Raw genomic sequence first — 16945 nt, 5'->3', positions numbered from 1 at the left:
CAGCAGTAGTTCTTAACCTAGGCTAAATTTCACATATCCAAGGAGCAAATTTACTAAGTTAACATTTAGAAATAGCATCTCCAACGATACAAAGGAGCTAGAATTATTATATTTTGTTAGTCAAGCTGTTAAAAGACACAAAATCAAATTGTTCTTTTTAAGGTTTGCATTAAGTCATCGAATTCTTTTAAGTTACTTGAAGGTTCATAGTCTTGAAACAATAGAGGTTACGTTTATTTCGTACGGTAAATGTACTGTCGAAAGCTTGGGATAGACAAGATGAAAAAGTTTAAGAACCCTTGTCTTTTAGCTATAGAAATTCTGTAGTCCCTACTACTTAAGTAATCAATAGTATTGACTCATTGCCTACTATGTTATTACGCCGACACGTTATTCTGTGAACTATAGATCCATATTTTCTACTCTGTACCTCGTCTTGCGTCTTTTATAGGCAAATATCCTTGTGCATCACATCGTTTACTTTGCACCCTTGTTTTACACGTCGTCACATCTTAACTATGTAATCACGTAAAACTGTAACCTACTATCTAGTTACATCCTAAACTCTTCTTCTGCAATTACTTCTAAACGTAGCTCTTGTATAAAATTCATAGTATGTTTTTATATATTTTTTTTAAATAGCTCCCGTAAAGAAGGTGCTTGGAAAACATTCGTTATTCACCTCGTCTTCATTATTCTTTTGCTTCTATTTGACAATGTTCCTTGGGTGAAAGGTAAATTTAGAATACTAAATATTTAACTGCACTATCCATACATGAAGAAACGAAGTTATATTCTTGCATATTACGCTACCTACCACGTCTTTCCCTCTGTTCATTGATAATAATTATTATTGAAGGAAAAATACTTTCTTTTATGCCAATATTTCCTGCCATGACTGATCTTGTAAACATACACCAGTGCAGGTTTTGCACTTTTAGGACTTTTAATTTCTGAAATAAACAGAAATATCACACTTAAAAGTATTTCAGATAAAATATTAAAACAATAAATAGCGAGAAGTGTGATTGCAAATAACTGTTATGCAAGTACTAGAGTTTTGTAGAGTATTACTGAACTAGTGAACTCAATGCATTTCTCCAATAATTACTGCATAATTATCCCATGGCTTTGATATCTTCTATAACAATTACAAGAACATAGAACTGCATCAACAGGGGCATGTTTTCGACCTGTGTGGTCCAAACCAATCAAATTTTGACATATTCTACTTAAATCAAATTGCATTAGAAATCGAATCCTTGTTTCAAAACAGAAATTTCCACATTGGCACTGTCGACTACAGTTTAAATATTGAATCAGTAAATATGGAACATACTCGTAGTTGTCATAAAAGATTTGGTGTTTACGAATGATTCGTCCCGATAATTCTCTAAGGGATGGGATCTTCAGTGAGCAACAAACTACATCATTTGACGGAAGCTGGGTATCATTCACAAAGGGATTCATAAAGAGATCTAATGTTTCCAAATGTAACTTGGTAAATGAAAGGGGTAAATACTTAATGCTGTTGTTAGAAGCAGCAAGTCTTCTCAGATTATGAAGCTTTCCAAGTTGTTCTGGTAATTTAGTAATAGAATTGTTGCATAATTGAAGCTGCCATAAATTGAAGAAATTGTGAAAGTTTCTTGGAAGACACGTGAGCTTGTTATTGCCTAAGTTCAGAGATTTGAGTGTTTTGCACCAAGGTGCCTGTGGTTGACATAGTTCCGCTGGAATTTCTGAGATCTCATTCTTTGCCACATTTAGTTCACACAATGACTCCATCTGTGACAAAGCAGTAGGTAAAGTTTTTATTTTGTTTGAACTTACATCCAAAAGGTAAAGGTGTTTCAGGTTAAACAGGCGTGAGTCTAAACGAGCCAAATTGCAATCATGAATGTGCAATCTCTCCAACATTAATGGAAACGACGAGGTGACTGGATAGTCTTTTCTTGATGTAACTACCAGCTTTGTTTTTGGTTTTTCAACATGCTTCGTTTTGGCTGGGGCCATTGACGACAAAATGCTCTGACCCGATAAGGTCTCGCCTAAATGTGCCGATTTTATTGCTTTTAGAATCCTTTTGAGCTCAACGGGATCTGCCTTGCTTATGCACATATCTACAACAGGTTCTTTAAGACGAATGGTTGCTTTACCATCGCACACAAACTTTCCAAAAATCTGCTGGATATTTTTATTCACTCGATATTTGGTTCCTTGCTTATCCTTTGCCGTGCAAAAAATCAAAAAAACAATGTCTCCGGGCTTCCTGGCTAGAAAGAGCGTTGCTTGAGCAGATTTCCCACATCCTCCTCTTAATCCCTGGGAAGCTGCACACCGATTTAGGATTTCAATTTGACACTTAATTCTCATTGTTTTTAAGCAACAATGTAACACAACTTATGAAGCTTTTCATTTAGTTATAATCTGGTGGTAAAAAACAGTTACGTATGAAATGCAATAAAATTAATACAAAAATTGAAAAAAGTGAAAAGGATTTTCTGTGCACACATAGATGCATTTAGGTGGATCATCTATGTAGTGTTTAATACAGATTTTCCCCAGCTTGGCATATTGAAAAACATAATTGATATTCTAAGAGTAGAAGATACGGGCAAATACTCTAATCCTACTTAAATGGCAATATGCACAAATGGTTCTTTAAGGAAAAAAATCCACAACTCCAAAAACAATTTGACCATAGCTAACTATCATAAAGATGACTAATTAGAATAGATATATACATGTCAAGAATGAGGCTAAAATATTTCAAACATACACATCTCATATACGATGTCTATGTCAATTATAGTGCCTATTATACACCATAGTGCTCGCCACTTACATAAATGATGAAGCTTTACTTATCATTACAACAATTTGGCTGCTCAATTGTAAAAGGTTGCCACAAATCATTCAACAGCACATAACAAGCTTTTTATTACATATAACCAAAGTTTCGCATTTAAAAACCATTAATTTATAATTTTCTTCATAAAAGCATATTAGTTTAAATTCAAGTGAACTTTAATACCCATTATATTCCATAATAATTTGTTTTCATTGCACAAAACCACAATTTTTTCAGATTGTTGGCTTTGGGAAATGTAGTTATAATCATAATCATTAGAGCATTATGAGTAACCAACTATTTTACTTAAGGCCAATATGTTACTGGATATGGTATCATATCCCAGTGCAGTACCGAAAACTGTGGCAGTATGTACACATCAAAACAAATTATTAACACATGCGAATCAGGTATGGACAGATGTCCTAGATTAAAGTACAAGTCGATACACCTTAAATCAGGGTGTACAAAAATGCAAACTCTGCTTAAGCATGGACTGACTGTGTTTGCAGGTAAAGGATGTTTTTTTAAATTGTCTGATAAAACTGGTATTGTTGGGCCGAAGTTCTCCAGTCAGATGAGCAAAGCATAAATCTAACTTGGAATGGGCTGCCATAAAGTCCAAAGATCTTTAGGTGAAAATCAAACGACCAAGCAAGAGTTCAATATTTCAGACATTACAATATTTATTGGTGCAATGGACTGGTATAGATTCACAATCTTTATCTTTCTTCTTCTGAGCTAAGGAAATTCGCGTCTAGCATACAAGTGCACAACCACAGAATGCCTTTGTATACTAGACTCCAGCTACTCAAATTGTGACATCATCTGGTTGCGTACATGTATATACTAGACCCACAAGTTCTTTGTAAGACTTAAATGGCTCCTCATTGCAACTGTTCAACAGCACCACTGAACAGGAGGAAATGACGGTCATGGTTTGCTCAAACTGTTGTGAGCATTACAATGGTAGCACCACTGGGCATTGAACTTGGATTTCATAACCGCTCCACCACAGGGCTACATCTTGTGAAACCAAGCCAAAGCCTATCATACACAGTCACTTTTTGAAAACTGAGTAACCTAAAGCCCACACTACCCAGGGTGCATTCCATTACAAATATTTCTGGCATGACTTCTATAAGCAAGTTGCGTAAATTTGGTTTGATGGCGACGTGACACAAAGTAAATACACGTCTTGGTGCAAAAAAAAATACCATGGCAACAGAAAATTCACTTTGTTCTTTTGATTTTCTTTTGTTCAGACAAAATAAGAGCATGGTGGCTTCTTATTTAGAGATTACAGTTGGCATAGCATCTTTGGTGTGCTCGCAATGTACGACAAACTGACTTGCGACATACACATTGCATAGAATGTACCTGGACATTCTACAAGACCAAAAAAGGGATCTACTGCGGAAGTGCTTAACCACAGGATGCATTTGTATACTAGGCTAGACACAAGCTACTCAAATTGTGACATCATCTGGTTGTGCACTTCTGCACTAGACACCATAAATGCTACACATACAGCTGTAAAATAAGGTAAACAGGAAAAGCTGTACCATAATCGTATGGAAAAGAATGATCTCGGAAACTGTTATATTGCCAATACTTTATATAGGCCTATGTACACAGGAAAAAAAAGTGACTGAATGCGTTCCAAAAAAATGGTTATGAATATCCCGGTATTTAGCCACTACCAGCTGGATAAATACAGTCCTTCTTGCGGCTAAATACTAGTCTGAAACGACTAAATCCTTTCCAATCGTGTTTGGTTATGAATATCCCCATATTCAGCCGCGAGCGTCCTAGTTAATGTAAACCTGGCTAAATACTCGCCCATATAGAACCTAGACCAGCCTGGGATTCCCTGGCTTAATCCATGCCAATTGAAATGTCGCACTTGAACATCACGTGACCAAAATGCATAATTACCAGTCTGACAAAATTTTAATTATGTATCCTTCCAAAAAAGTCAAAGAAAAGAAAAAGCGATTACTTTCAAATTTCACAATCGGCTTGATGCCGTCTACCACAAGCTACGAGAACGAAACTAAGGAAAATGGCATATAGTCAACTAAAAACTATATAGGCAATAATTATAAAGTTTTTACAATAAACTTAAAGAAGGCAAACAAACATTCCTCGTTTCGAAATACTGTAATGTAAACATTCAAGCGAAATTATTATTATTTAAAATTATTATTTTGGTTAATGTAATAAAACCGTATATTGCATATGATGCAACAAGTAAAGACATTCGGACAAGAATCCAGGATAAAATGTACACAAAGCAGAGATAATAGACACAAAAAATTTCAGATTTTCCTAAATCAACAAATTGCAATTGGTCAACAACAACTGATCCGGGTCCCGGACCTCATTTAGTACCTGCACACAAATTATGTGGCTGTTTTCGATCTTTAACGAGCTTTACGCTTCCATCATTCATAAGCTTGATGACAGTAGATAGCTCTTTAGGAGAAGAAACTGCTTCTAGTTGGTTCATAACTTTGGAAAATTCCATTAGGCATACACACCCTGTTTCACAGCACAATGACCTTCCCTCGATGAAATTACAAAATCGCAACCGGCACTTGTTCACCATGTTTTCTTTAGAGGAATATCCAAAGAATATAGCAATGTCGGTTATGCACTGCAAAAATAGAGAAAACGTTACAACAATAACGTTGACACGATTTTGTATCTTATGTTTACTAACGACAAAAAGCAGAGCCTGTTGTTTAAATTTTATGCTTAAGTTAATGAAATATCAGTTAATATCACACTTACCTTTTCTTTCAACTTGTATGATGGGTATTTTTCTAAAGTCTTTGCAGTGCGTTCTTCACCAGGAAATTTTTTGATAACTTCCATCCTCCTCTTGATCGCTATTAATGATATTTCTTCCCCCTCGTTTGCCTGATTTTTCTTTTTCAGAAGTGGCGTCATTGTGAACTTATTTAAGGCTGCCATTTGGTTGTTGAATCGCTTTCGGATATGGGCAAATGAACAGGACTTCACTACCACAATGAAAATACAAAATCTTGTTTGTTAGATCCTAACTCACAACAAACCACTGTTCACCTCCACCAAAAACTGCTCCATCGCTGTTCCAAAAAATCTTTCAAGAAGTTTTCTGTCTTTGAGACTGAATGGACTGATATTAGTTCCAACTTCTTGAAGAGATGAAGGCAGATCGTGTACTGTGACTGTGGCAACTGCAAAGTGCACATATTGTAAATTATTCGTTAAAATGGTAACGCTTATAAATCCTCTATATTTTTTTTTAAACTATGATAAATTATTTCAATTGCGCAAAATATAGCACTATACAAATTACAAACTTGTACACAATACATATATAATAGGTATGTATTTTTATTATAGTATGTATTACAGTAGCCATGGCAGTTACCAACGTAATGAAATATAATAACGCAAAAGCAGTGCGGTAATCACAAACTTTGCTTTTTAAAAATAAAGACAGGTTTACATTTTTGACCGTAAAACTAAGGGCTATAATTTTGGAACAAGTTGCAAAATTTACTAAGTTTACGTTAGCATTAAATCTCTAATACAGTACTCAAATACAATGCATATTATATCTATTGTAATAAAATTTACTCTGTACACCACCAATTAACGCTGCGTAAACCGACTTTTACATAATAAAGTAACCAATCACCAATGCAATAGACAATTTATTGCCAAAAGTTTAATCATTTAATATCACGAATCTCGTTCCTCGTGTTCGTACAACAGAATGTAAATCGATTCATTTTTGGCCGGACAACAGCCAGACATATGTGCAATTGGAGTATATTGAACGTTTTGAACTAGCTTTGGTAATGCTACTGATCAGTGTTTTACATAAAAATATGCCCCTCCGGTCTCCTTCATAACAATGTCGCAAAGCTTGAAAATAGTTCGCAACGGTTCATGGTTGCAAAATAAAACAGTCTTGGCTACATTACAAAGCTTTTTTTTGTATTAGCAATCGCACGCAATTCAAGCATTACTGCGTTATGTGTAATTTCGTCGTCGTCCTCTGTTTTTGTTTTTTCTACGAATCATTGATTACGCATGGAATCACTCTGGGATCAAGTGCGAAGTAAAAACGTAACGCGCTTAACTCACCACCGGCAGGCGAAATTAGTTACAAGGAAGTCTTGCAAACGGAGCAGAAAGCTTTTGAAACTAAGTTGTTTTGAACAGCAATAGAAGTTTTAAGTTTAATAACTTTGCTCCCACAAGTTATGAAGTTTTACAATAAAAATGGAATAATCGGTTGCCGCAAAACAAAATGCCACATATGTAATGCCTGGAAAAACAACAGAATTGCCAACAAACCTTCAATCCCTTTAATGAAAGCTTCATGCAAACCGTTCTTGAAAGCGAAATTTCGTAACCAAGGGTCCATCTCTGCAGTGTGGTGTTTGAAAAGAAAGTATTACTAGACTTGTGTAAGACATCATCCGCAAAGTTGTCTTTCATTGGTTGGATTGTTGGATACTTCCCAACTTATTTTGAGACTTTTTTCTTTCCGTCTAAATATTCTCCAGGTCTACACACTTCTCTCAACTTCCTTTTTTCGTGGCCAGTTAGTTTGCCTGCATGTAATCGTTAGCCGCAATACTTTATGCATAGTTCTCCAAAAACTTGGTTTTGTGTGCTAAATCATGAAGCTCTTTATTTGTAGAAACTGTACCAGCTATCAGAATGCAAATTATGCATGCAATTCCATTCGACTTTACCACAACCATTTGCGGAAACATGTTCGCGACTCTAGTTTTCGTTACGCTTGTCAAATTGAAAATTACAGGAAGAGATAAAAATTCCAATTCCCTGGCACAACCTAAAAAATAAAAATTGTCCAAGGAAAGTAAGTCTGGGTGCAAACAACCTCAACCCAGAGATTATGTTTATGTAATTGACCCTACCCCAAACTCAAAATGGCATCAAACTTGCTTTACCTCAACACCAAAACACAAACAAGCAAACCTACCTTGAACATTTTTGTTGTGATTGTTAGCCTAGATGTCGTATTTTTTTGAGAAAAGTGAATGAAGTATTCGTAGCACTTGTGTGCGTTGAAATTTCCGGATTTATTAAAAAAAGCTTTTACCATTTGGGGAAAATAATTTGGGTAATGAAATTTGTAAAAAAATCTTGGCCTACTGTACTTACGTGGGAAAACTTTTAAGTTCCTTCGTCCTTTTACAACCTTGCATTTAGTAAAAAAACTCATGAAATTATGGCATTGCAGGGATAAGAAAGGTTTTAAACAGTGACGAAATGTCACCATCTAAATATTAATGTGGTGTTTATCGCGGTAACAGCAATTATTAAGCCGGTAACTCCGACTGTGTCAAGTGGCTGAATATATTACGTGACACGAATGACATTAAGCCACTTGTTTTGCACTTGTAAGGAAGTAAACGCCAATCACATCGTACACTGGGTTTTATTTAGCCATAATTGTTTCCAATGCATCGGTGGTGCGTAATTAGCCATGAAAAAGCGTTGCGAACTGTATGTAGGCAGGTTTATGGTACTTGGACCAAAATAAGGCGTGGGGAGTGTTTTTTTGGACGAAAGTGGCATTTTATTAGTCAATGATGAAAATTGTGGACTATTATCAGTCACTATTTTTTCCTGTGTAGGCTTAATAATAGCAATGTTTAGTTTTTATCAGTGACTGTGGGCCAGACTACTTTTTTGGCCTTTTTAGCAAACCTTAGTCAGCCTATCCGCTAAAAAAATTGCTATGAAATTATAAATGAAGTAAAAATAAATGATAACTGTGTGCACAACTGATTAAAAGCATAAAAATTCAGTTAAGTGCACATAATTTTGATCATTAATGCTCCTGTAGTGCGCTACTGAATATAATCATAACTGCTCTTGATTGCGCTCTTGCCTAACTCTGCAAACCGGAGTTCGGTACGCAATAAACGGTCCTACATAAATGGTGATTCAACCACACTAGCACAGCACCTACCGGTACCCTGCTCTCTTGTCGGGGAAAGCTAGTGTTCTTACTAATTTCATGAACTTCTAAACATTGGAGATTTCGCGCGAAAAGAAACATTACTAAATCATGTAATCAAAAAGCACAGCTACTAAAACTGCGTCCAAAACATTTCTCACATTGGGTGTTTAATGATTATTTGGTTTAGACATGGTTTAAGTTGTGAGTACTTTTACGCCACACGGCCGGATTGGAAACTATATGGCACATTTTGATGAGATCACGGGGTTAAAACTTGTCAAACTGTCGTGTTGTATCGTGAGCAGCAGTTTAAGATATGTTAAAAGTAAAAAGTGCGGAACAGTATTGCAGCGGAACAGTGATAAGGTGACGATGAATCGGTGAAATTATCTGGTAATGTATCAAATTTTAACAAAGAATTCTTTCTTGTCGAAATGCATTCTTGTAAGGTGATCATAATCAGTTTATTTTTGATAAGTGATAACTATTGCTGTTACCCTTGATTGACTTCAATATTTTCGCGAAGTAGGGGATTTTGCTCGCCAAGGTTCCTTCACCTACTTAGTTACTGAAAAGTTTGTCTGTGATTAAAGACAAGATCGTCAGATTGCAATATCCAGTAATGAGGCAACTTGTGTCAAAATGTTTTCCATTTTCTCTTGGTGGAACACATTTGCAGCAAAATCTAATTTCTTCTGCAAGAGCATCAGAGAGCAAAAGCAGTAATTTACTGCTACAGACTGGTTTGATCTCACCTTCATGTGCCGGAATGTTTCATTTTTTGCCTCCACTGCTGCGTTCAATAAAGAAGTTGGAAGCACTTATTGACAAACACATGCTCGATATTGATGGGCAAAAATTACAGTTATCTAGCTTAGGTCCAAAGTGGATTTGGGATAAAACAGGAAGATGGGCAACGTTTGGAGACGAACTTCTTACAACACAAGTCAGCGGGTCACATTATTGTCTAAGTCCAACTCATGAAGAGGCAATATGTTCCGTCATGTCACAGTACCTTAAACAGTTGTCACATGTGCATCTGCCCATCAGACTTTATCAAACAACAACAAAATACCGTGGGGAAGCAAAACCACATTCAGGATTGTTACGATGCCGTGAGTTTATCATGAATGATCTGTACACATTTGATGTTGATGAACAAAGTGCAGCGACGACTTACCAAAGTGTCTGCAACATGTATGACAACATTTTCAGGGACCTTGGTGTTGCAGTGATTAAGGCTTCAGCAGGAACTGGCGTGATTGGTGGTGTCATGTCTCATGAATATCATATAAAAAGTGATGTCGGAGAGGATAAGGTTGGATTTTGCGAAAAAAGTCATCAGGCTTGGAACTTAAGCAATATGACCTTGGATGAACTCCCTGTAGATCCAGAGTACATCAAGGAAATCAAATGCATAGAAGTTGGGCATACTTTTCTGCTGGGCAGTCATTATTCCAAGAAGCTGGATGTGCACTACATCGATAAAAATCAAGACACCATCGCATGTGAAATGGGGTGTTATGGTCTTGGTGTATCCAGAATCATAGCAGCCTGTTTAGAAGCGATGTCTTCAGAGAACGCTCTTAGGTGGCCACTTGCACTAGCTCCTTACAAAGTCTGTATCATCCCGCCGAAATCTGGTAGCAGAGAGGAATCAATGAACACTGATCTTGTAAACGAGTTGTATGATTTGCTACACAATACCACTGAATTTACTGACGATGTCATTATTGACGATCGCACCAATCGAACAATTGGATGGAGAGCAAAGCACGCTAATTTGGTTGGTTACCCAGTGACAATAGTAGTTGGTAAGACCATTATGGATACAGAGCCGAAGTTGGAAGTTATTTTGCAAAAGGAGAAAGATAGCACCAATTATATTTCAGCGCCCGATGTTGTGGACTATTTAAAAAAGCAATTGTGTTTCAGAAGTAATAAATGATGAAAATTGTGAAAGTAATAGAAATTGGAAAGATGTCATAAGATTTCGTAATAGGTAAATAAATTAACACTAAAACAGTAATGACTGCAGAAAAAAATTATAAAAATGTCTTTCTTACGTGCTGGCAATGTCTAAAAAATATGCATTAATCTTAGCTTCAGATGGACAGCATGTACAGAATGATGCATTTTAGAATAAACTGAATTTATTAGGCATGGCCGGCAATAACATTAAAAAAGTGGTACACTTCATCATTATCATAAACAGCAACTTCGGTGCTACAGGTGCGGCACTTGACAGGATGATACACTTGCTCTGACGAGTCCACTTCTGAAGTGCTGGATTGTGTATAACCAACATCCATGGCTGATTGCTCCCGTTTCCTGTGTCTCTTAAATTTTTTCTTTTTTGGTTCTTTGTATCGCAATACTTCATCTGTTTGGACGTTGCAATTTAGAACAAACATTGCACGATACTGCCCTTGATAAACTTCGTGTCTGGTGATTAAATGATATATTATAATAAATCCCCCTGCACAAAAAATTCTATCACTTCACGGCGATTAATGATTCTTTATTTTGTATACTTCCATTAATTTACCTTTGGCAATCAACGCAGAGTGTGGTCATACAAGCAGGACAAGTAAGAATTGCATCGCTTGTACTCTTACTGGACTTCTTTGAAATGTTGTCTTTTGTTTCATTTGGTTTTCTTTTTGCAGATCCCCTAAATAAATAAGGAAATGTGGTAAGTTAAGGAAGAAAAACTTTGAGCTAATTAAACTGCGCATTAATAAAAACCCTACTTATAACGTAACTCCATAAATTGGGTGACTACTGCCACTTGTGCCAACTTTTTTATGTTTTTATTTAAATTTTTGTCAAAAAATTATTAGTTTGCCTTTGTTCCTGTTGTGTGGCACACACTGCACAATCCGATTGTACACTCATGGAAGCATTGCCTGATGAGCCATTTCTTTACATGCTATCTGGGTATCCCCATCAATGTAGCAAAGTACAGATATGTTACAAATTATTTTACTAATTTGCTATCACCTTAGTCTTTGTCTGTTGACCCATTGCTGATTTCTCTCATCGGCCATAGGGTCATAAAACAATTGATCGTTGGTGAGACGCTTCTTTTGAGATTTTCTTGTTGTCCCTACAAATAGACTACCTTGTTGAATTCATACATGTCTTAATACTGGAATGTTGGTCGAGTTTTTAACATCTCACCTTCTTCGTCATCAGAGTCGAAATATATATTATCATACTCTTCTTTCTTTTTCTTGGAAGTATTTGACGTGGATGGCTCATTGGAGTCTGCAAAAGTAATCGCAATGCAATTATAAAATTTTGATTTTAAATTACATTTCTTCAGGATTTATTTTTGTGTGTGATTTTGCCTTACTGTTTTGTAGTTCCAATGGTGCAATCATTTTTGATTACCTGAATTGACTCCACTTCTTTCTATCCACGATTTCTCAATGGAGGACATTGTGGCATCAAGTTCTTTCCTCATCGTCTTCTCAAACTCATCTTCAGATGATGATGCTTCATCACCTACAAAATAGTTTCTAAAAGCATATATATTTAATAAATATGGGCGCCTTCAGTAATTTGTAGGCATAATACTTGTCAAACTTCCCAAGATCAAAGTTGATTTTATCATATATCATCATAGTTTAGTCTCAGTACACTGGTTACAAACTGGCTATGACTTCATGGCACTGCGGTCATAAAATAACATCAAGTGGTAACGTACCAGTTAGCCTTTGAAACGCACGTCTTTTCTGATCAGGAGTACCATGCAGAAAAACATTCACTTCGTCCAATTGCTTTTCGTCTTCAGAGCTACAAAATCAACGTAAATTTGAATTGGATGACACCAGTACCATGAAACTTCTTCTGTAGAGTACAAGGTATACCCCATTGGTTTCATGGTCAGAACTGCCAGGGCTTATGCAAGCGTGTCAAGTGGATAACACAGCGTGCACTAACAATACCGAAGAGTGCAACTTGTTTAAAACTAGTAATTATATCAGAATGTAGCAATGTACTGTGTAGTTCAAATTGGCATTGGGTCATTCCATATAACATCAACCAAGCAAATGAAATGCATCACCTTTAGCTCTCACACTAAGTGAATTTCACACAAGTATAGAGAGAACAGAAATTGATACAAAACTCAACGCCTTAGGTTCAGTCAGTCAGTTTTCAAACCATGACTTACCAAAACTTTATAGCTTCTATTACAAAATGACAAAACACTTCACTTTTTTGCTTATCACTTCCATAAAGAATGTGTGGGTCTAGTATACAAATGCGCAACCATAGGATGCCTTTGTATGTATACTAGACCCCAGCTACTAAAATTGTGACGTCTCCTGGTTATGCACTTGTTTACCAGACCCGAATGTGTGAGTATACTCAAAATTACCTTACCTGCTGTCCGTTGCTTTACCACCATCTTCATCACTATCGTTTGAAATATAATAATTGTAGCCGTCGATTGGCCCCAATTTGCTGAACATGTCGATATTTCTTTACAAACCAAGTGATCCTTATAGTATGGTGGGCCACTTTAACTTACCGTAATTGTCAGTAATTTGCCTATGCAAACGCTGTTGAAAGCCTTTTAGATATAAGTTGTGTACAGCAAGTCCAGAAGTTAGCCTACAGTAGAATATAATCCTACCGTGGCGCCATACCGTTGTAATGCACGTGGGCAAAGTTGCCAATTTTATACACCTTCAGGTGGCAATTTAGGGAATTTCTGCTATAGATACAATCCAACCCATTGGAAAGTTTACTGGTTTTGGGTGATGAGGAATTATCACTGCGCTAAAGTCTTGCAAAAGACTTTCTTCAGTCCAAACATAAACGTTATCATACCTTGCCACCATACATGCAAAAAGTTTTATGCATTAATTTTTTAGCTTCTTAGATTCATAACTGGCATAATTCATGAAATACTTACACACGAATTTCCTTAAATGTGCGTAAATAACCCTGACATTAACACCAAAGACATCATGCAAAAAACAACAATGGATGCAAAACAATGAAGGATTATAAACATCTTATATCAGACTTTACAAATTTTTAACATATTCTAAGTTTTCTTGATCCCCGTAGGCTTAACACGAAGATGCAGTTACAACCACGCGCCATAGTTATGTGCAAGTGGAGCATAACTATGGCTCGTGACATCATGGCAGCTGTTAATTCAAATACAGTAATGTTTAATTAATAAAAATTTTAATGCAAACATTTTTTGTTATAAGTGTTTAAAGGTTTGAAATTTGTTATTTGGCTGTGATTAACAGCATGCACTATGCAATGAAATGCATGCATTGAGGAAGATAGGGTAGGTAAGGCTCCAAGTTGTCATACTTATACTTTAACTTGTTGTATTCTGGTCCTTTACCTTTAAAAGTTGTTGTCGTGGGCTGAACGTTATGACGGTTTATGCATTAACTATAAATTCTTGGCAAGACATGGTTTTGTATTTTTAAAAGAAGGCAGACCGCTAATTAGCTTGCTTACATGACGACGCCTTCAGCCCAAAAGATTTTGATGCAACTTTAGCATCCACTTATCGCACCTTCTTTTTACCTTATTTTACCACAAATAACAGATATTACTTTTGCATATTAATGTTTCTTAAATTCAGCTTTATCTGTAGTAGGTTATGATATTATACGTTTATTTATGAAACATAAGTATAGTCTACTAGCATGTAAAGTTCGTGTAGCATAGTAGCCTACTTGCGAAGTGTTGCATATTTACGCCCAACCACTCAAAAAAATCGATCGGAGAATATACAATGGGTAGTTGTAATATTTGTATAATTCTGCCAATATTAATATCACAATAATTAATTAATTAATGTGCTAGTTGAAGTTGCTGTTTTGGCAGAGTAATCTAAACAACTTATTTGAAATGTTTTCTCTGTTTATGTGTGATGATTTTCATTGTTCCCGATTGTATAGCACAGTTTGTGGTAAACACACGGGTTTTGACAACTTCAAAACTGTACACTATGAAGCTCATTGAAATATCTTAAAAGTTGTCAGATTTATTCAAATAAAATTTTAGCTCCCACAATTAATGGCAAAACATAAACCATACGATACTGTAGCATGGCCATAAATAAGCCTTTACCTTATTGCGAAGCTAATCAATTTTGTGCGCCATAGCCTACGCACCATACTGATATAACTTCACGTCATAATAGGTGGCACGTTACATCATAAAATGGTGGCGTGTATTTCGCGTGAAAATTATTTACTTTGTATAAAAGTACATTAAGCAATGCTATACAGAAACATATCATTTATATTTAAGTATTAACTTTAGGATTTAAGTTATATAGTCCTAAATTAGTCGTAACTTTTTTGCAGCAAAATGAAACAGATATATGATCACATGATTATGACGTTTTAATTAAGATAATGTTCAATATTGTAACATTTAACACCACTTGTAAAGTGAAGAAGCCTTAGGGCTATACAAAGAAACGAAAACGCACTGGGAATTAAAATGTTCATCAAAATGTATACGATACTGTATTATCTAAACCAATTTTGGATATTTTTTGTATTCCAATCGTGAACACGCAAAAGTTAACTAATCTTACCGAAACAAAATAAACCAAGCACACATTTTCAACAGCAATTTCGACCACACCTTAACGAATCCATAAAATAGTGTCGTGAACAAAGTTACCGAAATTTGTTTTCTCTTCAGTTATTCATCTTACACGTGTAGACTATAAACTTCATTATAGTCTTTACGCTATTATTAATTATTAGACTACGTGTAGTTTTGTGGCGGCAAACGCCACAATTTGGACATTTTTCTTTAAGTTCCTGTTTTCCTTAATTTACATACCTTCGTTGATTTTCTTTATCCAGTATACCCTTGCGTTTTCAACTTTGTTCAGTATCTTACTTTTCGTTACGTCTATCAGTTTGTAAATAAAGTTTTGTCAGTTTTTATTCGTTGACCAACATACTTCTGTGAAGAAGTAACTTAGTTGTGCTTCTCGACAAGAACATGCAACTTTATTAGGAACCAGATAAAGTCTCAATATGTATTGACATCCTGTTTGGCTACAGCTTTGTCATAACACGTATATACATGTTTTGTTTTTATAAGCATAAAAAGCTTTATCTTTTTGTGAAGTTCCATGCATATGCTGAGCATAGTAGCGAGCCATATTTATTTACACGTGCACTTATAAGTATGCAAATGCACATAGGCTATCTGTCTGCCAAATATACTTTCACGTCCTTTTCCGAGGTGATTTTTTTGTTTATTTCTGTTACTGTACATGTGCAAAGTAAGCCTTTCCGCCTATAGCATACTGAAGGCTACAGTAAAAATAGTTACGCCTACTATAACTCGAAAGAAGGATTCGTTGTATGTCATAAGTATGTGGCGTGCGGTCGTAACCGCTGTTGCGGCCGCCGGCACGTTATGTTATTACAGTAAAAAATTAGCGTAGAAGCTGGATAAATCAGGAATTACCCTTTGAAGATACTAAGTTCATCACGGTAAGCGTTCAAAAACATCATCAACTAATTACACCATAGAGACATACTGTAATGCAATATTTATGTAACTACACGATTATATCAAGAGTAAAGTCATGATATTTTATACAATCAACACAGAAAATAAAATTTCAAACCTTTACCGTTATATACATAAAATTTTGTAAATGATCGGAAAGTTTATAAATATTTACCATCAGCTTTTTTTTTATACTTAGTACTGCATGAAGAATTAATTGCGATACTGTGACAAACGAACTCAATGCCATTGCACCTTTGAGGTTTTGATGAATGTAAAACCTGGCCTTTGCCTTACCAAAACGTCATGGTTGATTTTCGTTTGAGTTCAAAGAAGTAAAAGTGGTCTTGAATGACTCGACTACACTCAAGTCAAAGTCTCAAATTACTCGAATCACGTAACGACAGTTACGACGGCAAAAATAGAGCTTTAAGTAAAAAAATCGATTATTTTTCTTAAAAATTACGCTTTCTTGAAAAGACATACGGACCGGATTAATTCTGAAATTGCCATAACGAAATAACTTAATAAGTTAATAACCAATTGTACTCAAAGTGTGACGTCAG

General features: G+C 35.7%; 4 protein-coding genes across 5 annotated transcripts; 1 reads left to right on the top strand and 3 right to left on the bottom strand.

Annotated features, from left to right (window-relative positions):
• Positions 1–911: 911 nt before the first annotated feature.
• On the bottom strand, positions 912–4448 carry LOC143445879 (leucine-rich repeat protein 1-like). Its single transcript, XM_076945254.1, has one exon. The coding sequence runs from the start codon at positions 2374–2376 to the stop codon at positions 1108–1110; it is 1269 nt and encodes a 422-aa protein (XP_076801369.1). The 5' UTR covers positions 2377–4448; the 3' UTR covers positions 912–1107.
• A 501-nt stretch (positions 4449–4949) lies between these two features.
• LOC143445881 (uncharacterized) lies at positions 4950–7378 on the bottom strand. Of its 2 annotated transcripts, XM_076945257.1 has the most exons (3): positions 7211–7378; positions 5651–6078; positions 4950–5513 (listed from the first exon to the last, which is right to left on the bottom strand). In XM_076945257.1, exons 2-3 carry the CDS (start codon positions 5831–5833, stop codon positions 5238–5240), a joined length of 459 nt encoding a protein of 152 aa, XP_076801372.1. In that variant the 5' UTR covers positions 5834–6078; positions 7211–7378; the 3' UTR covers positions 4950–5237. The 2 variants fall into 2 exon arrangements, with proteins under 2 accessions (XP_076801372.1, XP_076801371.1); XM_076945256.1 differs by lacking the exon at positions 7211–7378 and having other exon boundaries at positions 5651–6480.
• Positions 7379–9313: 1935 nt separating this feature from the next.
• LOC143445878 (putative proline--tRNA ligase, mitochondrial) lies at positions 9314–10930 on the top strand. Its single transcript, XM_076945252.1, has one exon. The coding sequence runs from the start codon at positions 9475–9477 to the stop codon at positions 10798–10800; it is 1326 nt and encodes a 441-aa protein (XP_076801367.1). The 5' UTR covers positions 9314–9474; the 3' UTR covers positions 10801–10930.
• Positions 10931–10985: 55 nt separating this feature from the next.
• On the bottom strand, positions 10986–13875 carry LOC143445880 (E2F-associated phosphoprotein-like). The gene is made up of 7 exons (XM_076945255.1): positions 13245–13875; positions 12565–12653; positions 12249–12362; positions 12036–12122; positions 11856–11961; positions 11401–11526; positions 10986–11297 (listed from the first exon to the last, which is right to left on the bottom strand). The coding sequence occupies exons 1-7, from the start codon at positions 13331–13333 to the stop codon at positions 11009–11011; spliced, it is 900 nt and encodes a 299-aa protein (XP_076801370.1). The 5' UTR covers positions 13334–13875; the 3' UTR covers positions 10986–11008.
• Between the last annotated feature and the right edge of the window lie 3070 nt (positions 13876–16945).

The sequence above is a fragment of the Clavelina lepadiformis genome, chromosome 2 (genome assembly GCF_947623445.1).
Source record: "Clavelina lepadiformis chromosome 2, kaClaLepa1.1, whole genome shotgun sequence".
NCBI classification, from domain to species: Eukaryota; Metazoa; Chordata; class Ascidiacea; order Aplousobranchia; family Clavelinidae; genus Clavelina; species Clavelina lepadiformis.
The sequence above is the reverse complement of the archived record's forward strand: the minus strand, read 5'-3'. Positions and strand labels throughout refer to the sequence as shown.